Source organism: Girardinichthys multiradiatus, chromosome 3, assembly GCF_021462225.1.
Source record: "Girardinichthys multiradiatus isolate DD_20200921_A chromosome 3, DD_fGirMul_XY1, whole genome shotgun sequence".
NCBI classification, from domain to species: Eukaryota; Metazoa; Chordata; class Actinopteri; order Cyprinodontiformes; family Goodeidae; genus Girardinichthys; species Girardinichthys multiradiatus.
In genome coordinates, this window is record NC_061796.1 from 44937599 (window position 1) to 44960057 (window position 22459).

At 41.0% G+C, this 22459-nt stretch overlaps 1 protein-coding gene across 3 annotated transcripts in view; it reads right to left on the bottom strand.

Annotated features, from left to right (window-relative positions):
- The window catches only part of rgl2 (ral guanine nucleotide dissociation stimulator-like 2), a 46937-nt gene that overhangs the window by 8524 nt on the left and 15954 nt on the right, over window positions 1-22459 (bottom strand). For all 3 annotated transcript variants that reach the window (XM_047361019.1, XM_047361018.1, XM_047361020.1), the window contains 6 exons: window positions 21530-21586; window positions 17256-17452; window positions 9393-9502; window positions 9048-9263; window positions 8231-8334; window positions 5049-5133 (listed from right to left, as the gene is read on the bottom strand). In XM_047361019.1, the coding sequence (XP_047216975.1) occupies window positions 5049-5133; window positions 8231-8334; window positions 9048-9263; window positions 9393-9502; window positions 17256-17452; window positions 21530-21586 (769 nt within the window). The remainder of the gene's footprint in view (window positions 1-5048; window positions 5134-8230; window positions 8335-9047; window positions 9264-9392; window positions 9503-17255; window positions 17453-21529; window positions 21587-22459) is intronic.

The following is a 22459-nucleotide window of genomic DNA, read 5'->3' on the forward strand; positions in this document are numbered from 1 at the left end:
TTTTCGTTCAGCCAGGCATTTTACACCCAGCCTGCTAACTGGGCTCATTTTAAAGCACAATGTAAGATAAAGCAGAAGGCGATGCTGCTTTTCTGGCATCAAAGCTCAAGTAAAGCAAAAAAAAAACAAAACAGATAAATCATGAAAAATGCAGACAAACTTATACCCACAAAACACCATCAAAGCAACCCAAAGCACAGCTAATTCTCCCAGTTCTCCAGGTTTGATGACACTGGAAAATAAGTAAAACCCCGAGTCCTGCAGGACCTCTTTCATGCTCTTTTCTGTTCACCTCAAAGATTTCTAAAATAATTCAAGTCTAGGGATTGGGACTGATATTGGAAGGGTGATGATTTTATGTCTGTTGAATCTTTTCTGAGTTTAGTTGGCCATTTGTCTCAATGAAGGCACACTGTAATTTTTCTGCAGAATGCTAACAAATTTGTCAATGTATTTCAAAAAGTCCATTATATCATGCACGCTAACAAAGTTTTCAGAGAGAAGAAACTGCCCACAGCATCATATACCCTCCACCATATTTAACAGTGGGCATGAGGTTCTTTGATGGAGCTTTAAAGCAACAGTTTGTTTGTCAAAGACTTGAATCTCACCACCGCCTTTTCACTTTAAAATGTAATTAAAAACTAAACTAGAAAAATTTGCATTTCCTGCGAAAATGCAGTGTGAATGCTGTAAGCTGAATTTTTTAGCTGAAAGCTGGCAGAAAGAAGCTGAAATTGACTGCAGAAAAACTGCTGAAATCTGATAAATTAGTAGAAATCGCAGAAACAGCAAAGAAAAACTGTCATCTGATCTGTTTGAGCAGGAAGACTATTAGCTATAAAACAGCTTAACAATGTAAAGTTACCTCAAAACTACTTGTTGAAAGAGTTGTTGAAATGCAAGAACTGACAAAAACTTTAAAAAAGCAAGAGCTGCCATAGATGAGCTGAAAAAGCAGACTGAAGCAAAAATATACCCTAAGAAGTTGAAGTCAGTGCTAAAATACACAAAAAATTGCAGACATTTCAGAAAAAAATGAACTAACAACAAATACGCTGAAGAAACACAAAAACAAACAAGAAATTGCCAAAAAAACGCAAAAGTGTTCTTCAGCTAAGAGAGAAGAGAGGAGAAAGAGAAGCTAAAATGCTAACATTAGCATATTGGCTATCACTAGCATGAAGGCTGATATTAATTTAACCCGTCTACCATGCAAAAAGCAATATATAAGCTAAAATGAGCTAAAATTCTAATGCTTACTACAGCGTATATTTAAAAGTCTATGAAATTACCGTTTAAAACTATTCACTCTTCAGCATTCCCACAATAATAATAGTAATAAACTAGAAAATTTCTGAAGAAATTTAGACGGGGCCTGCTTCTTGGCGCGTGCTTCTTGGACCAGAGCCAAATATTGTGGGGCTGAGGAACACAACCAAAGCAACAGAACGGTGTACATCATGATTGAGGGTAGAAGGTTAAGATGTCTATCTAGACCTGTTCTTGTTTCACCAGTAATCATGCGTCCTTGCATTGCTTTGGCAGTCGCCAATAAATAAAGAGTCCAGTTTAGAGATGTGTAGTAATAGGTGCCACCAGGCAATGGCATGGGAGTCAAGCCACTCACTGTTCTCCCTTCATTACTGTGGCAGGCCCCAACTAAGGAATGTTGAGAGTTTTATTTTGTAAATATCAGTGAGTTTATATTGAAAAGATAAAGTAGATCCATTTCCATCACAGAGTCCCAGCAATAGTGTTAAGACCAATGCTGCAATTATTGCTGTGTGAAATATGAAGGCGTTTATTTTGTAGGGTATGTCTAGGTGTTGTTTTGAAAGTCCAGCATGGTTGTCCTTTCAGGTCTGGCGTACTTCCACTAGATATAAAGAACCTGTTTGCTATTCTAAAATCATTGTGTATGTTATTATCAGCTTAAATAAAATCAATACAAACTATGGAAGCTGAGGTTTTTATTTTGAAAGTTTCAGTAAGCCTTATTTCAAAGGACTAGCATAGTCCCATTTCCAACACTGTGTGAACTCCAACAGTAGTGTAATGCCCAGTCCTGCAATGATATATAGTTTAAAACATAAAGGCTATTATTTTGTAGAGCATGTTTTGTCTTATTTTGAAAGTCCAGCGTGGTTGTCCTTTCTGGTCTGGGTTAGTTCTGTTAGTTGTTCTAAAATCATTGTCTATGCTATTATCAGCTTAAAAAATTATTAGTAACTATGGAAGGTTGAGGCGTTTATTTTGAAAATTTCAGTAAGCCTTATTTTAAAGGGCTGATCTGGTCCTATTTCAAACACTGGATGAGCTCCACCATTAGTGTGAAGCCCAGTGCTGCAATTTTCTATAGTTTAAAATGTAAAGGCTTTTTTTTTGTAGAGCATGTTTTGTCTTTTTTTGAAAATCTAGCAGGTTTGTCCTTTCAAGTCTGGGTTATTTCCATTAGTCATATAGAACCTGCTTGCTTGTCTGAAATCATTGTGTATGCTATTATCAGTTTAAAAAAATGATTTGTAAATGTGGAAGGTTGATGTTCAGTGTGAAAAAAAGCTTTTATTTTGTAGAGTGTGTAGGTCTTATTTTGTAATGTGGTTGTCAGCTATGACTGACTTATTGTGATCACTCATAAAAGCTTATGGCCTGAACTCAGAGCCAGTCTCTGTCAGAGGTTACTTAAGTTCACTGGCAGCTGTGTTCTGTTGCTATGGTAATTAATGAGCGCCCAACAGCTGCTGTTTCTCACTCACACAGCACCACACTTTGTATCTCATCATGGCCTGGCTTTATAACATGGCGGCACATGCTCCCGAACTACTGCCCATAACTCGGAAACCGCAAGGGCTGTCAACGTCATTCTTGGACCGTTTTTCTCAGAACGGACAAGAGAACGAGAATATTAACACATTTCTGTTGAAAATATAATAATAAAGGCACAACACTAGGTGAAAAAAAGGGGAAAATGGAGAAAAACACAAAAATGCCTGAACATGCTCTCGAACAATGTCTAATACCTCAGAAACTATAAGCGCTATCAATTTGATCCATGCACTGTATTAATCAGCAGGCCCTGGTGAACAATCATGGAGCTTCTCAATTTTCTACAAAAATGTGTCTGGGAGGTGTGACTCTGTGAAAAAGCGGATAATTTTGACCATTTTTAACCTGAGTGAAGGTGAATTTTTCAATGTCAAACAAACCTACTTCACGAGGAAACGATAAAAAGTATCCAAATAATTTTTGGACCGTAGGTATCAGCAGGGATCGATGAACAATCCAGGAGATTTTCATGTGTCTACATAAATCCGTGTAGGAGATGTGACAGTGTAAAAAAGTGGATAATTTTGAAATTTGTTAATTTCAAGCGATTTTGAGAAGGACAGATTTGGTACTCCTAAACAAACCTTTTTTATGACAAAACGATAAAAGGTATCAAATAAATTCCTTCACTGTGAGCGCCAGCAAGGTCTGAAGATTAATTGGTGCAAAGCTCATGTCTCTAACTTGAACGGTTTAGGAGAGACGGCGATTCGAAAACATGTGAGTTTAAAGATTTTTTGCTCTGATTTTTTCTGAAATTCCTATAGGTTTTCCATTCAGGGTGTGTTGACTTTGCGTTGCTCCTGGACGTGTTGCGTGAAATCTGTTAGTCCTACATTAATGAGGGTGACATTTTCTGAATCGCAGAGCATCCTACATTTTGATACCTAATTTGTGCCAGTAGAGTGAGAATTGAGCAAGTGAGGAGAGTTTGTTCGTACTTTCTCAGGTTATTCAACAATCTAGAGCATACACTCTACCAACTGACGAATTCCGCCATAGGATTACATTATAAAATCCAAAAACGTCAAAAATCTTGCCTAACATTTGAATCGCAATTGTAGAAGAACCGTAATAGATATCAAAAAGCTTAATCATCTGAAGATAGCTCAATGTCTTGTGAACATTTGAAAAGTTGAATGGTGTTTCTAGCTGAAAGTATGCAGAAGTAGTAACCTGTTAAAGAGCACAAAGTTTTAGCTGAATTTTGCGGAATTTTTAAGATTTTCCATTCATTTCAATGGGCCAAAAATCGGCACAAAAAGTTGAATATTTAAAAAAGTATAAAAAGTATGCCTTCAGCATTCACACAATAAAACATTTGGGTGTTTTTTTTTTTTTTTTTTTTTACAAAACTTTCACTTTGCAATATTATTTTTTGAGAGACGCCTTTGTGGTTTTACATTAGGTTAAATGAAAATCTAAATCTGCCAGGGGTTTGAAAAATGTTGGGTTTGACTATATGAATGAATAAAAATATTTCAGTAAATCTGTTTTATAGGAATTTTATATATTATTCTTGCAGTGAATAAATTTATTGAAATCAATACTTCAGTGTGAGATGATGCTACTGCAATAAAAGATTAAATTACAATAAGGAATGTACACGCCGTTACCAGGGCTTGCTGTAGGTCTCACTAACTGCTTCTTCTTCCTGGGACTTTTTCTCAAACAGGGACATTTAAATGCTGGGAAAGCATTTTTTCTTGAACGGGTTCACACAACTGCAATTAGCTAAACTCTGTTATTGAGTAAAGACCCAAAACATCACTTCATCATTGAAATGCTTTATAACCTCATGAATTCACCACCTTTTATTTACTGCACACGTATTAACTAAATGTGTCATGGGACAAGAGAAAAAGTGCAAAAAAAAAGGATCTTAAAGGTAAAAACATCAGACAGCAGCGAAGAGCTGATCCCAGTGAAAAATATTATTCAGAACATCATAAAAAGAGCTGCCGAGATCTCAATTTTGCCGCCAAAGTGCCACTTAGCTAAAGGCATATCTCAAAATAAACACATCAGTTCACACCTGATTTGTTAGTTTCATGCTGCGCCATGACCCTGAGTAAGAGCTGCCTCCTGCCTGCTCAGATTTCTGAGTGAAGCAGATTAGATTGTATCAGCAGTTTTAGCATGATTCAGCTTCCCAGGAACACAGAGCGTAATTTATTTCCACTGTCATTAATGCGCTCTTTATTTCCACAACAACTCACCTCCTTCAAGAGTTCTCTGCTATGTGAATAGTTGTCCTTGTCGGAGAATATTTCTGCCAGCTCCTCGTATCTCCTCAAGGCCTCTCTGTGAAAGAAAACAACCGTCAGTGGAAGATTTATGTGTGTTCTTGAATTATTCAAGGTAACAAAATTGTAATAAAGGAATTGTGCAAGCACAGCTAAAAGTGTCAGAATTTGAAGGGACATTAACTTGGATAAAGGTTTTAGGAATAAAACAAACTGTAGGTTTTCAATTCAGTAAATAAGATGTATGTTCATGTACTTTTTCTATAAAACACAGTGAGGGTCGGAGAAACAAAACATATTCACAAAGTAATTTGTTTGAAATAAATGCATTTTTACATTCATTTATTTCAAACAAATTATTTGGTTATCCGATTCATTTTATTTCATTTATGTAGCAACATTTCATGGTAAAAATTATCTCAGAATGCTGTACGAAGCTCCATAAGACCACGCCTTGAACGTAGCTGGATGTTTAACTCATGACAATAAATGAAACAGATGCATCAAATAAACAGGAAAATGTAAAATAAAATTACAGATGCCGGAAATGGACAGTTTTCCACTTTAATGGCCTAGGCCGGTGATTGGCCAGTTGGAAACTTAATAATTGGATCTTTTTCCAATCAGTGAATGCGCCATTTCTAAGCACTGAAAGGTCCTGCTAACAGTGACCTTAGGTGAAGTTAAGACACAAAGTTAGTGAGTATTCAACACTTAACTCTGCAGAAGTACATTGATGTAAGAAGGTCTGTAAAAGTAGTGTGCATGAAGTTATCCTGCTTTTCATTTAGGCAGCTAAATCAGGGAGCTACAGGTCCTTCTCAAAATATTAGCATATTGTGATAAAGTTCATTATTTTCCATAATGTCATGATGAAAATGTAACATTCATATATTTTAGATTCATTGCACACTAACTGAAATATTTCAGGTCTTTTATTGTCTTAATATGGATGATTTTGGCATACAGCTCATGAAAACCCAAAATTCATATCTCACAAAATTAGCATATTTCATCCGACCAATAAAAGAAAAGTGTTTTTAATATAAAAAATGTCAACCTTCAAATAATCATGTACAGTTATGCACTCAATACTTGGTCGGGAATCCTTTTGCAGAAATGACTGCTTCAATGCGGCGTGGCATGGAGGCAATCAGCTTGTGGCACTGCTGAGGTCTTATGGAGGCCCAGGATACTTCGATAGCGGCCTTTAGCTCATCCAGAGTGTTGGGTCTTGAGTCTCTCAACGTTCTCTTCACAATATCCCACAGATTCTCTATGGGGTTCAGGTCAGGAGAGTTGGCAGGCCAATTGAGCACAGTGATACCATGGTCAGTAAACCATTTACCAGTGGTTTTGGCACTGTGAGCAGGTGCCAGGTCGTGCTGAAAAATGAAATCTTCATCTCCATAAAGCTTTTCAGCAGATGGAAGCATGAAGTGCTCCAAAATCTGCTGATAGCTAGCTGCATTGACCCTGCCCTTGATAAAACACAGTGGACCAACACCAGCAGCTGACACGGCACCCCAGACCATCACTGACTGTGGGTACTTGACACTGGACGTCTGGCATTTTGGCATTTCCTTCTCCCTAGTCTTCCTCCAGACTCTGGCACCTTGATTTCCGAATGACATGCAGAATTTGCTTTCATCCGAAAAAAGTACTTTGGACCACTGAGCAAAAGTCCAGTGCTGCTTCTCTGTAGCCCAAGTCAGGCACTTCTGCCGCTGTTTCTGGTTCAAAAGTGGCTTGACTTGGGGAATGCGGCACCTGTAGCCCATTTCCTGCACACGCCTGTGCACGGTGGCTCTGGGTGTTTCTACTCCAGACTCAGTCCACTGCTTCCGCAGGTCCCCCAAGGTCTGGAATCGGCCCTTCTCCACAATCTTCCTCAGGGTCCGGTCACCTCTTCTCGTTGTGCAGCGTTTTCTGCCACACTTTTTCCTTCCCACAGACTTCCCACTGAGGTGTCTTGATACAGCACGCTGGGAACAGCCTATTCGTTCAGAAATGTCTTTCTGTGTCTTACCCTCTTGCTTGAGGGTGTCAATAGTGGCCTTCTGGACAGCAGTCAGGTCGGCAGTCTTACCCATGATTGGGGTTTTGAGTGATGAACCAGGCTGGGAGTTTTAAAGGCCTCATGAATCTTTTGCAGGTGTTTAGAGTTAACTCGTTGATTCAGATGATTAGGTTCATAGCTCGTTTAGAGACCCTTTTAAAGATATGCTAATTTTGTGAGATAGGAATTTTGGGTTTTCATGAGCTGTTTGCCAAAATCATCCGTATTAAGACAATAAAAGACCTGAAATATTTCAGTTAGTGTGCAATGAATCTAAAATATATGAATGTTAAATTTTCATCATGATATTATGGAAAATAATGAACTTTATCACAATATGCTAATATTTTGAGAAGGACCTGTATATACCAGTTGGTGCCACTAATTTAACGCCAGCATTTTCTACTACTGTGGTTGTGATTGTTTCTTAACTGGCAAGAAAATAAGCTGTCTACTTTAGGACGACAATTAAATGAGAAAATAAATCAAAATAGTGCATTTATCCAGAGTCACGTTTGCTGTTGATTTAGTCCGCTGGTTTTGTACAGGGAGTAGGTCTTTAGCAAACAATAGGAAGGCTGAACGTACTGCAGGAAAGTTGTTCTGTTTTATAGTACACAGAACAATGTTTCTAAATGCACAACACATTATACCATGAAGCAGAAGGGCTACAGCAGCAAAAGACCAAACCAGGTCACACTCCTGTCAGCTAAGCAAAGGAAACTGAGGCCACAGTTCACACAGGATCAGTTAAACAATCGAGTACAGCATATTTGGGATGTGGTGGAACAGGAGATTTACATTATGGATGTACACCAACTGTGGGATGCTATGATGACAATAAAAATCTCAGATAAACCTGTTCTCATATCTTGTTAAGTCTATAACATGGAGGATTAAAGCAGGCATGAGGGCTAACGGGGGTCTAACCCGGTACTAGTTGGGAGCACCTAATAAAGTGGCTGTTGAGTGTATCTCTCTCACAAATCCAATTAACAAAATCTCTAAAGGCAGGGTGTGTGACATTGTAGATGAAATTTAATAAACCTTCTTAAGAGTGTTTATCTGTGAAGCTCACCACCAAACCACCACACACCTGTCAGTTTCCTGCCATGTCCTCCTCAGCCTGTGGATGGGGTTACTCTGCAGCGCTGACACAATGGCGTACAGGGAGGAGAAATTCTTCCTGGCTCTGCATTCCTGTTCAAAGCACACAAAGGAGGACTGCTGAATAAAGTCCTTTGCATACAGATATCCTGCAACAGAGAACACCTGTGTGTGTGTGTGTGTGTGTGTGTGTGTGTGTGTGTTAGAGAGGGTATGTAGCATTAAGTTACAGTTTCGGTTAAATGACTCCACATTTGCAACAAACAGGACGTTACCTTTTCCATAAATGGGAGAAAAAAATGGCTCATGTGATCGCAACTGCATGATTTGATCCTAAAGGTTTTTAAGGGTAAAGTGTAAAAGATTACAATTAAGATTGACTTTTTATGATTTTGACATTATTTACCCCAATATTTGTGAAGACAAAGAGTTTGCAGGTTTTACAAGCTCTTTTTAAGCTGTCAATATTTCATGAAGAGGCCGGTATTGAGATAAATAACCAAATGCACTCAGTTTCTTTTTTGCATTTTTTCCTGGAAAGAATCATACATCCTGGTTTCCACAAAACTTGTTTTGCTTTCTGCTATTTTTGAATGTGTTTATTTCCATGCGCCATGTGTAAGTGAGAGAATTATCCGAGGTAAATTGTGTGCAAAGGCTGAAATATTGTAAAGCTTTCAAACTTGATCTAACAAGCTAACAATAACTTGATTTCTGAAAACACAATTTCTTCTCTCCAGTCTTATAGAATAATGTGTTCACAGGACACAGTTGCAGCATATGATGTTGGGTTTTAGTTGGCTGACCTCTGCGACGCTGATCCATTTCTCTAGTAGCCGTGCCCTCTGCTGGCTCCGCAGCTTCGTCGGCCAAAGGCAGGATGCTGAGACTGCGTTGGCCAGCTTGTTGAATTGCTGTATAGTGGCCCGGACAGACCAGCAAACGCCCTCCCTGCCTTTCTTGTCCCTCTGAGACCACAGCGAGCCGAGACAGTGGTACGGCACCAGACGGACAAAAAGTTCCTGGGAGAAAGAAACAGATCTAAAAATATAGCTGCATTTCTTTTAAAATGAAATCAAGTTAACATGAACATTTGTTTTAAAAAATAGTACAACATCCTTCTGTTCTCCTAAGAAATAAGTCAAACTCACAGTTTCTATCTTTGTGAGCTGCTCAGCGATAAGACCTGCAGGGAATCCCAGGACGCTGGTGGCTTCAAACTTTAAAGGATCAGGAGGAGAGCTGTTGGAACTGGTCTGACCTGCAGAGACAGAAAAACAAAATCATTTCCACAGAAAATCCAGTTGATAAAATAAAACTGAATTGGAAATAACTTTTGATGCATTAAAAGCCTATTGTTTAGATACTGATCTGATTTGATGGTAAATAAAGACAATATGTTTTCACATGGGACAGTAAATTTAGCTCCTGATTATAGAAGGTTAATGATGGTCATGAAGGCATTTTCATCTTTGGACATAATTTGACATTTTTCAATCAATTAGTGCTAAAAAAAAAACTCCACATTGTCTGCATTCCAGTTTCAACGTTTTTCTATCATTTAGGTGATTTTATCCATATTTCTCTTCTCTAAAACAGTAATTTTCAAGCTCAAAGGTAGAACAGGTTGAAGTACAACTCCCTCTTAGTTCCCATTTGTAATGCTGAATGATTCACAACAGCCTCAACTATAAAATCCAACAGGGCTGCTTCTGGTGGCAACACCAAAGGGGTTTTTATCCTCATGTATGAAGATGTGACAGCTGGTTTTATATAGTTACAATATTTATTTCTTGAATGTATTCTTGTGTAATTTGCTGGCCTTTATAACAACTTATTACAACTGCTATGAATCAGAAAAAGGCGGACCCAAGATTCAGCCAGACACAGTACTGAAAGTTTAAAAGGTTTATTCAGCCACAGGAAAACGTCACTCAGGTAAAACTCCACACAGCTTCCAGGAATCACTGAGGCAGAAAGAGGGATTAGTGACTTGTAGTCTCTCCAGATTTTGCAGGGATCAGAAAAGTCACTAACCTGCTTTTGTATTGAGTGGAACTTGAAACCCAGAGGGGAAACCTCAGTGGGCGGCAGGCGGTGATCTCCACAGCACAGGTAAGAAGTGACTCCAGGCTGAATAATCCGAGGGCTAGGCTGGCTCAATAATCCAAGGACAGAAACAGGGTCAACGATCGGAACAAGAGGCGTCAGGCAAGGAGCAGGTAGAGGCATAAACCCGATGCAGGAAACAAGGTCGACAACCAAAATCCAAATAGTCCGACAGGGAGCAGGCAGAGGCATAAATCCAAAAGGCAAGGCAAGGTCAAAAACAATGATCAGACAGGAAGGAACGCTGGATATCTACTCACACAATGGCTTCAAAAATCTGGCACCGTCTGCTTGTCAGAGTCAGTATATATCAGGGAAGACACAGGTGCTTGGCATTACACAGATTGCACTGCACTGCAGCAGCCACCAGGTGCATCTAATCTGCTGATTACAGCCAGGGAGACAGGGTAGAGCAGACGTGCCAGAATCATAACAACAACATATGTTGTCATAAACTGTGGATACCCTCCAACATTATTGTAATAAACAAATGTCTGAAAGAAGATGAGAGAATTACTGCTCCACCTGGAACATCAACAACCTTATGCAGACGGGGCTCCACGAAGGGCTTGACCTGAGAAACGTGGAACGTGGGGTGAATCCTCATGGAGTTGGGTAATCTCAGTTGTACAGCGACAGGGTTGATGATCTTAGAGATTGGGAAAGGTCCAACAAATCGGGGTGCCAATTTCCGGGATTCTACCCTTAATGGGAGGTCCTTGGCGGACAGCCAAACTTTCTGCCCCACCTGGTACTTAGGGGCAGGGATCCGTCTCCTGTTGGCCGTTCTTGACTGAACCAGTGACATTCTGATCATCAATCTCCTGGCCTTTCTCCATATTCTTTGGCACCTTAGGGCAGCCGCTTGGGCGGACGGAACATTAGCTTCTCTCTCCTGAACTGAAAACATGGGTGGCTGGAAACCAAACACAACATGAAAAGGGGACAAACCAGTGGCGCTTGATTGCATAGAGTTCATGGCGTATTCAACCCAGGGCAAATTTTGTGACCACTTGGTCAGGTCAGACTCACATAAGATACAAAGTTTGGTTTCAGCTTCTTGGTTGGCTCTCTCGGTTTGGCCATCAGACTGAGGATGAAACCCTGAGGATGAAACCCTGAGGAAAGACTAACAGAAATGTCCAACAAAGAACAAAACTCCTTCCAGAAACGTGACACAAATTGGGGTCCTCTATTGGAAACAATGTCATTTGGGATTCCATGGAGCCTGAAAACTTCTCGGGTCAATATCTCACCCATCTCCTTAGCAGATGGAAGCTTCTCCAACGGCACCAGATGAACCATCTTTGAAAATCTGTCAATTATGGTTAGTAGTACAGAGTGACCATTAGAAACCGGTAGACCTGTCACAAAATCCATCGCAATATGTGACCATGGGCGAGGGGGAATTGGCAAAGGGTGCAACAACCCCGCAGGGGGGCGACGAGAAGGCTTGGCTAGACAACATTGAGTGCATTCAGCAACAAAGTCTTTGACATCCTTGACCAGCGATGGCCACCAAAACTGAGTTCGAACTGTCTGAATGGTTCTGCTGATTCCTGGATGACAAGCTAAACGAGAGCAATGACAAGACTCCAGTACCTTAGGCACAAGGCGTTCAGGGACAAAACAGCGGTCAGGTGGACATGATGGTGGGATAGGCAGATCCCTAATGGCTTCCTGGACCTCCCTTTCCACCTCCGCTCGGGACACAGACAACATGACGGTTTCAGGAAGGATAAACTCCTCTTCACCCGCAGACTGAGATTCTTCAGGCTCTTGAATCCGGGATAGTGCGTCAGGTTTGCCATTTTTACTCCCTGGCCTGTAAGACAGGGAGAAATTAAAACGACCGAAAAACAGAGCCCACCTAGCCTGTCTGGGGTTTAGCCGTTTTGCTGATTTCAGGTACTCCAAGTTCTTATGGTCAGTCCACACCATAAACGGCTCCTTAGTCCCCTCCAGCCAATGTCTCCACTCTGTCAACGCCAACTTGACAGCCAATAACTCTCTGTCTCCCACATCGTAATTCGTCTCAGCCTGTGACATAGTCCTTGAAAAGAAGGCACATGGGTGAACACGATCATCCTCACCTTTTTGGCTTAATACAGCTCCGACCCCAGTGCTTGAGGCATCCACCTCCACAATAAACTGTCTCTCTGGGTCAGGAGACCGTAACACTGGAGCTGACGTGAAGAGTTCTTTTAACCTATTGAAGGCCTTCTCTGCATCCTTATTCCACACAAATTTCACCTTGGAAGAGGTAAGAGCGTTTAGGGGAGTAGCAACCAGGCTGTAATTTCTGATAAACCTCCTATAGAAGTTTGCGAAGCCCAGAAATCTTTGAAGCTGCTTGCGATCAGTTGAAACAGGCCATTCCAATACGGCTTTAACTTTGGAGGGGTCGACAAGCACTTGATCTGGGGAAATGATGAAGCCCAAAAAGGAAGTGGTAGTTATGTGGAACTCACATTTCTCTGCCTTGACGAACAACTGGTTTTGGAGAAGATGCAGGAGAACAGCTCTGATATGTTTTCTGTGGGTTTCCAGATCTTGAGAATAAATCAGTATGTCATCAAGATAAACAAATACGAATTGACCCACCATGTCTCTTAGAACGTCATTGACCAATGACTGAAAAACTGCAGGAGCATTAGTAAGTCCAAATGGCATGACCTTGTATTCATAATGGCCCGTAGGTGTGTTGAAAGCCGTTTTCCACTCATCTCCTTCTCTGATTCGGACCAGATGATATGCATTCCTTAGATCCAGCTTAGAAAATATCTTGGCTCCCTGGATCTGATCAAAAGCTGTGTTCATGAGTGGTAAGGGGTATCTATTTTTAACTGTTATCTCATTAAGGCCTCTATAATCAATGCATGGTCTCAATGAACCATCCTTCTTCCCAACAAAAAGAAACCAGCACCTGCAGGAGTGGAAGAGGGTTGAATGTGCCCTGCCTTTAATGCCTCATTAACATAACTCTTCATGGCCTATGCTCTGGACCAGACAACAAATAGGTTCTGCCTTTAGGGGGTGATGTGCCAGGAAGCAAATCAATAGCACAATCATAAGGTCTATGGGGTGGCAGAGCTGTGGCCTTGATTTTATTAAAAACCTCCTTTAAATCATGGTATTCTTGTGGTACCTTGGATAAATCCGGATAGGTCTCCTCAACTTCATTCTCCACACTGACCTCCGTTGCAGCTGACAAAAGACAGTCAGCGGAACATGACTCAGACCAACCCAGAACTTCTTTTTTCTTCCAGTCAATGTGAGGGTTGTGTTTCTGCAACCAGGAGGCCCCTAGGACTACAGGAAGTTCAGGTGAATTAATGATCATGAAAGTTACTTTTTCTTGATGATTACCTCCAACTGTTAAGGTAATCTCCTCCGTCCTGAGATGTGAATTGTTCATGCTGTGTCCATCCAAAGCTAGCACGTTTCTTGTATCAGCTGACGGAATAAGTTTTATGCCGTTCTTATTTGCAAATGTTTCGTCCATGAATGCAGTATCTGCTCCTGAATCAATAAACACGGCCTCCTGGAGAGACAAAGAAGAGGTTTGAAAATGGGCAGGAAACAAGAAGGAGGAGGCAGATAGTTGACTTCGGCTCAGTAGAGACCTCCCTTCCTCTGCTGAGCCTGTCCTTTTAGTGGACACCTGAGTGCTAAATGTCCCTTCTCTCCACAATAAAAACAGAGCTTGAATCTTCTCTGACGATCTTTCTCCTCAGGGGTAATCTTAGTTCTGCCCAATTGCATGGGCTCACAATTGTCATTTCCTCAGTGAGAGGTGACTGACTCCTTCTCTCATACCGGTGTGCAGAAACCTGAGTTAATGATGAGCGACCCTTCTCATGGCGCTTCTCCTTCCTTCTCTCTGCCAGCCGAATATCAATGCGAGCAGCCAAATCCTCGAGTTGTTTCAGGGAAGAATGATAGTCACGGGTCGCTAGCTCATCCTTGATGTCTTCGTTTAATCCTTTCATGAATGCATCCATTTGTGCTGCCTCATTCCAACGGCTCTCTGCAGCCAACAAATGAAAGTCAATTATATAGGTCGAGACAGGTTGATCACCCTGTTTGAGGGACAATAATCCTCTTGCGGCCTCACGACTTGGAATGACCGGGTCAAAAGCTCGAATGAGTTCCTTGGAAAAAGTTTCATAAAGATCACAAGATGCAGACCTGTTATGCCATTCAGCAGTTCCCCACTGTTTTGCCTTTCCTGCCAGCAGAGATATAACAAACGCCACCTTGGAACGTTCAGTGGGAAAGGATGACGGCTGAAGCTCAAAATTAATTTCACACTGAGATAGAAAAGCTCGACATTGGTCTGAGTCTCCCCTGAACATCTCAGGCGGAGAGAGGCGTGGCTCCCTTACCTCTGCTGTTGTCCGTGTTACTTGGGCGTGGTTTCTTTGTGACGGTGGCGGCTCGAAGACAAGATTGCCAGAACGTAATGTGGAAATTATTTCCTCCATGCCGGAACCCAACCAGGAAAGGGTCTCATGAACGTGGGTACGCCACTGTTGTGCTGACAATGGGTCCATTTTTGGCCAGATTTTTCTGCTATGATTCAGAAAAAAGCGGACCGAAGATTCAGCCAAACACAGTACTGAAAGTTTAAAAGGTTTATTCAGCCACAGGAAAATGTCACACAGGTAACACTCCTCAAAGCTTCCAGGAATCACTGAGGCAGAAAGAGGGATTAGTGACTTGTAGTCTCTCCAGATTTTGCAGGGATCAGAAAAGTCACTAACCTGCTTTTGTCTTGAGTGGAACTTGAAACCCAGAGGGGAAACCTCAGTGGGCGGCAGGCGGTGATCTCCAAAGCACAGGTAAGAAGTGACTCCAGGCTGAATAATCCGAGGGCTAGGCTGGCTCAATAATCCAAGGACAGAAACAGGGTCAACGATCGGAACAAGAGGCGTCAGGCAAGGAGCAGGTAGAGGCATAAACCAGATGCAGGAAATAAGGTCGACAACCAAAATCCAAATAGTCCGACAGGGAGCAGGCAGAGGCATAAATCCAAAAGGCAAGGCAAGGTCAAAAACAATGATCAGACAGGAAGGAACGCTGGATATCTACTCACACAATGGCTTCAAAAATCTGGCACCGTCTGCTTGTCAGAGTCAGTATATATCAGGGAAGACACAGGTGCTTGGCATTACACAGATTGCACTGCACTGCAGCAGCCACCAGGTGCATCTAATCTGCTGATTACAGCCAGGGAGACAGGGTAGAGCAGACGTGCCAGAATCATAACAACAACATATGTTGTCATAAACTGTGGATACCCTCCAACATTATTGTAATAAACAAATGTCTGAAAGAAGATGAGAGAATTACTGCTCCACCTGGAACATCAACAACCTTATGCAGACGGGCTACCACCAACCAGGCTACACAGGCTACCATAAACTAGCTAACACTAACCAATATACGTGTTACCTTTTATGTGTTCCTGTTCTACATAGTACATGTGTATTGGCTGTAAAATACACAGTATTCTGCTGCGTCAGGACAGGGTACATTATTTTACCATTGCATCACTGTCTGTTTTTCTCGTTGTTTTTATACTTAAAAGATAAAGTGTCTATCTGGGAATGAAATTCCACTGCTTAATAAGTTCCCCCAAGTGGTGAGATATTCAGTTTTATTTTCAGTTTCAAGCATCCAGCACCCTGTGGTGAGTGAAGCTCCTGCATAGCACAGCATGGCATTAAGTATGCTGCTACTAGATCATTGTTGCTGTACTCCAGATGCAGTTGGGTCAATTTTGTAGCAGTGGCTCATGTTTATGGTATGCATGGTGAGCCGAGTTGTAGCGATTATTCAATTCAATTCAAAAATACTTTATTAATCCCAAAGGGAAATTAAATGTTGTTGTAGCTCATTATGAAGGTTTCTTCAAAGAGTCAAAGAGCCGTTGTAGATGCTGATGGCTGTGGGCAGGAAGGATCTCCTGTAGCGCTCCGTTTTACAGCAGATCTGAAGAAGCCTCTGACTGAAGACACTCTGTTGTTGTAGGACAGTCTTATGAAAAAGATGCTCAGGGTTCTCCATAATGTTCTTCATTTTATGAAGAATCCGTCTTTCCACAATGATCTCCAGAGGTTCCAGAGGAGTCCCCAGAACAGAGCCAGCCTTATTTATCAGATTATGCCGCAGAGTTCATCAGCATGTCCAAAAGATCTGTTGCAACATGACTTATCTGGTGGTCCAGTTGTATATGCTACAGTGCCAGTAAGGTAATGCCAGAGCCAAATAGTTGGACCAGTATATAAAGGAAGCCTGAACTACATGCTGAGAAGAGCTTAAGGCAGCTTCAGTGACACCAACAATCACACTCATTAGGTTCTGTTTCCCAAACGTCTGTTGTGCAATCAAGCCAAAGCTCCAGCTGGATTTGAGGCTGTGCTTGTCATGTTTTCTGTGAGTAAAGGGTTATGTTTATTAACATTTCTAAAAGTAACAAATCTTTACGGAGGAGGCAGCTTCTGGCTGTTTCTGTTTGACATGAATGTTTAACTGCATTTCTGAAGTAAATGTGAGGCCAGTCCTGTAATAATTTTACCGGAGGGAACAGAAAACAAATTAGCATTCAAAATGTAGGTCCATTAAATGATGGAAAAGAATGGAAAAAGGATGGAAAATCCTGCAGATACTGAGAAAACTTCTATAACTCAAAAGGGAAGACTAAACAAATAATCAGCTGCTTTAACAGCAGAACCTTGAATGCATAAAATATCACAAATAATTTTTTTTCTTTCAGTTCAGGACCATTTCTAAGTTATTTATGTAGTTATGTAGCTACTTATTTTTCTTTATATTTTGTATTTCTGATGTAAACCAGAAAGAAAATCTCTTTACATTTCAGTACCAGTTAAAACACAGACCTCTGTGGTTGTCAGGGAGCAGGGCTTTCTCGCTGAGCTCCTCGGCCATCCTGAGGAGGCGAGCTCGCAGGTCAGCTGCAGACGAGGAGTCCTGAGGTACGAGAGGAGCCAGACGCAACAGCCGAGAAGGATCCCCAAGGTTCTTAAAGTCTTCAGGATATTCCGACAGCCACGTGCTGAACACAGTACACACCGCTCTGCATGGACAGTAAGAAAAAAGAGAAGGAGAAGAAAGCTAGACTTAGACATCTGGTCTATTAGCTTTCATTGAAATCTGCTTATAGGCAAAAATCACCTTTTAAAAGCAGAAAACAAGTTGACACACTACAATACACTGATTTGATACAAAAATCACATTTTCAAGGGCTTTAGACCAGCTTGTGGCTGCAAAGTCAATAATTTAGTAAAAAGGAATGAATCATAATCAGGTGTGGTGAAAGAGGTATGACTGTACCAGAAGCACTAAAAAACACAGGACAATAGACATAAACAGGGCGCTAAGACAGACCAAGCTGTTGCTAGCCCTCTGTGCAGTGATCCCCAGGGCCGACCCAAAGGACATTGTGCCAATATTTCCCAGCTTCCAGAGATACGGTGGTTTGAAAACGGAGCACCCAGCGAGCTGAAGTTTCTGCCACCCAGGTGAGATTGTTTATATTACTGACCACAGTAAAATTAAAGGTCAGAGAACATACTGAATGAGTTGCATTGCTTTCATTTCCTAATCCATTCTCCCTGACCTCTGAGAAACTAGATAGACGATCAGAAAAAAACAAGGATAGGTTCACATGCAGAGTTGAGGAAAAATCTGATAAGGTCTTCCAGCTCTTCCAGTCTGAACTTGTTAAATGACAAAAAGCCCAAGGTTCATTTATTAGTACTTCATAACAAGCCAAACCCTTTTAAACTCTGATCAGTAGATGTTCATTACGTATTGTTACTTCTGTTTCTTGTCAGTAAGTAAAGAAAATGTAGATTAGTTTGTTTAATAATAAATAAACAATGTGATTCAACAGTGGTTTCAGGTGATTTTTCTCTAAGTTGTTGGGTGACGTGTTCTTATCTCTGGTTGGAAATAAGTCATTGTGCCAAGAAATATGGGAAAGAAAAAAAATTTAGACTCATAATTAGAAGGTTTAATTAATAGTGAAATATATGAGACTGATTTAACTAATAAATTATGTAGTAATGTGATTTAAAATGGCGTGAATCAACGCTGCAGCTGCTTGGCATCAGAACTGGCCTCACATGCAGGAAAATTCTGCTATAAATATTGCAGCAGCAAGAACAGTTTTCTGAATCTTCAAGACATTTCAGGTCAGAAGTTCAGCTGTAGTAGGACATCCTAGAAGCTAAGGCTGGTTCCATCATTGTGTCACTTCTTAGCAGAGAAATCTCTGAACATGGCTTGGTTGTCAGTGACTTTTTAAACTGGTGTGAAGAATCCTTTTTAAATATGAATGTCAATAAAACAAAAGAAATGTGCACATAGACTTTGTGAAAATCCCCACACTGATCTCTCCACTGAATAGTGGAGCTGGTGCCACAGTATAAACACCTGGGACTCATTGATGAAAACCTGAGTTTTGAGTCACAGGTAGATTGTGTGATAAAGAAAGCACACCAGCGTATGCACTTTTATCGTAAGCTGCGTAGTTTTATTGTCAGCTCTGTTTCTATGAAGACATTTTATTCTTGTTTTATTGAATCTGTTCTTACCTTTGCTTTTATTTGTTGGTACAGGTCGCTTGCCATCAAAAATAAGAATCGTCTGCAAAGTATTATCATGGTTGTAGTAAAATTGCTGGGATATCTCTTAATGATTTGAGTGACCTGCATAACTCTAGGTCCTTCAAAAACGCCAGGTTCATTTTGCCTGATCCTAGCCATCCTCGGTGGCAGAATTCTTGCTCTTACCATCAGGACGGAGATACAAAATACCATATTGTAAGACGAACAGACTGAAAAAGTCCTTTATTCCCGCTGCTATTAGCCTGCTATCAGACTTAATTTTTGTTGTTTTGTTTTGGTGTGTGTGTGGCTGCTTTTTATGTTTTCATTGCTGTCTGCACTGCAAATTGCCCCTTGGGGATAATAAAGTTTTACTTGACTTGACTTGGTTCATGTTACACCAGTGCAGGGTTTGCAGCAGATGAGGACATCTGCAAATACAAGGAGGAGGAGACTATCGTACAAGAAGAGAAGCAAGGAAACATTAACGTCAAAGAAAAATATCAAGAACGGACTAAAATTCTGCAAAAGTACAAGGATGGAACATTTTTTAAAAGCTATTTACTCAAATAAATTAATTATAGTCTGATGGTTTGGGACAGCTGGAAAATGATTTGTCTGGAGGACCAATAGTAAGAATCCTGACTGATGCAACCTGAATAAGTCCAAGAGGGGTTGCTTTTCCTTGAAGGGAACAACCTCACCAACCTCACACATTGTTATCCATACTCACTTCATTGCCTTTTGTTATTTAATTAAGGAGTTTTATGATTTATTACTAAGCAAAATATTTCATATTTGTCAAAGTAAAAGTAAAATCTACAGCCTGATAAAAATAACAACAGAAGCAAGAAGCAGAAGTGTTTGCAGAAGAAGCACAGCTTCTCGCTTCTATTTATGAGACAGAAGATGTACAGGTCCTTCTCAAAATATTAGCATATTGTGATAAAGTTCATTATTTTCCATGATGTCATGATGAAAATTTAACATTCATATATTTTAGATTCATTGCACACTAACTGAAATATTTCAGGTCTTTTATTGTCTTAATACGGATGATTTTGGCATACAGCTCATGAAAACCCAAAATTCCTATCTCACAAAATTAGCATATCATTAAAAGGGTCTCTAAATGAGCTATGAACCTAATCATCTGAATCAACGAGTTAACTCTAAACACCTGCAAAAGATTCCTGAGGCCTTTAAAACTCCCAGCCTGGTTCATCACTCAAAACCCCAATCATGGGTAAGACTGCCGACCTGACTGCTGTCCAGAAGGCCACTATTGACACCCTCAAGCAAGAGGGTAAGACACAGAAAGACATTTCTGAACGAATAGGCTGTTCCCAGAGTGCTGTATCAAGGCACCTCAGTGGGAAGTCTGTGGGAAGGAAAAAGTGTGGCAGAAAACGCTGCACAACGAGAAGAGGTGACCGGACCCTGAGGAAGATTGTGGAGAAGGGCCGATTCCAGACCTTGGGGGACCAGCGGAAGCAGTGGACTGAGTCTGGAGTAGAAACATCCAGAGCCACCGTGCACAGGCGTGTGCAGGAAATGGGCTACAGGTGCCGCATTCCCCAGGTCAAGCCACTTTTGAACCAGAAACAGCGGCAGAAGCGCCTGACCTGGGCTACAGAGAAGCAGCACTGGACTGTTGCTCAGTGGTCCAAAGTACTTTTTTTCGGATGAAAGCAAATTCTGCATGTCATTCGGAAATCAAGGTGCCAGAGTCTGGAGGAAGACTGGGGAGAAGGAAATGCCAAAATGCCAGAAGTCCAGTGTCAAGTACCCACAGTCAGTGATGGTCTGGGGTGTCCGTGTCAGCTGCTGGTGTTGGTCCATTGTGTTTTATCAAGGGCAGGGTCAATGCAACTAGCTATCAGGAGATTTTGGAGCACTTCATGCTTCCATCTGCTGAAAAGCTTTAAGGAGATGAAGTTTTCATTTTTCAGCACGACCTGGCACCTGCTCACAGTGCCAAAACCACTGGTAAATGGTTTACTGACCATGGTATCACTGTGCTCAATTGGCCTGCCAACTCTCCTGACCTGAACCCCATAGAGAATCTGTGGGATATTGTGAAGAGAACGTTGAGAGACTCAAGACCCAACACTCTGGATGAGCTAAAGGCCGCTATCGAAGCATCCTGGGCCTCCATAAGACCTCAGCAGTGCCACAGGCTGATTGCCTCCATGCCACGCCGCATTGAAGCAGTAATTTCTGCAAAAGGATTCCCGACCAAGTATTGAGTGCATAACTGTACATGATTATTTGAAGGTTGACGTTTTTTGTATTAAAAACACTTTTCTTTTATTGGTCGGATGAAATATGCTAATTTTGTGAGATATGAATTTTGGGTTTTCATGAGCTGTATGCCAAAATCATCCGTATTAAGACAATAAAAGACCTGAAATATTTCAGTTAGTGTGCAATGAATCTAAAATATATGAATGTTAAATTTTCATCATGACATTATGGAAAATAATTAACTTTATCACAATATGCTAATATTTTGAGAAGGACCTGTATTTTCAAAAACTCACTTGTTAAAGGATGGTCTCGTCATACTTCTCTCGCGCTCCCCAGGCGGGTGCTCTAATCTGTGAAAGAGAAAGTTCAGGCAGCCACAAATAAAAGATTAAATTCTTCAGCAGCAAACACATGCATCTAAGTAATGTAAGAATGACATAACCTTTAAAAGAGGTCAGTGATGTGGTGGTATTTAGGCACCATTCACACTGAATCAAGACTGTCCCAGTTTCAATGGGAAGACAAACATGACCTTACTAAGTCTGAACGCTGCACACAGAGGTTTCTTTCTTCTGCATTGTTGATCAACCCAGAACTACATCACCACCACTGGTATCACATCTGCACTAGCATATTCGTCACGATATGGATTTTTAGTTAAATATGGGAGATTTCTGCACTTTCACCATTTACCTCAGCCTAACTGTGGAGGTGCAAACAGCATCATTATTTATCATCTGTGTATTATCAAGTTATCTAGTGAAAGGGGTTTCTGTACAAAGGTCTGCATACAACGGAGCATTCCAGCTCTGTGAGGGCAAAATAAATCATTCACAAATTATCTAAAATGGCTGTTATTTTAACAGGCAAATTCACTGTGAGCCGATCACACTGTGGCTCTGAAACCTTTTTTTTTGTTTTATTTAATATTCCAATGCTACTGTTGTAAAATTATAATATAAACTCTTTAAATCACTGTTGATACTTTTTCCGGTACCTCCACCTAAGACACTATAAACAACACCAGAGCTTCTCTTTGACAGCAACGTGACAGTTTATATTTGACCTGCAGCCTAAGGATTGCACAACTTCCCTCAGTCTTCCTGAAACCTGTCTGCTTGTGCAGTTTAGAGGTGTGTGCCCTTCTCCTCTGGTTTGAGTTCCAGAGGGAACGGTGCTCATGCTGATCTCTGAGAGTGTGGATGGTTTGTTTTAGCCCGTTG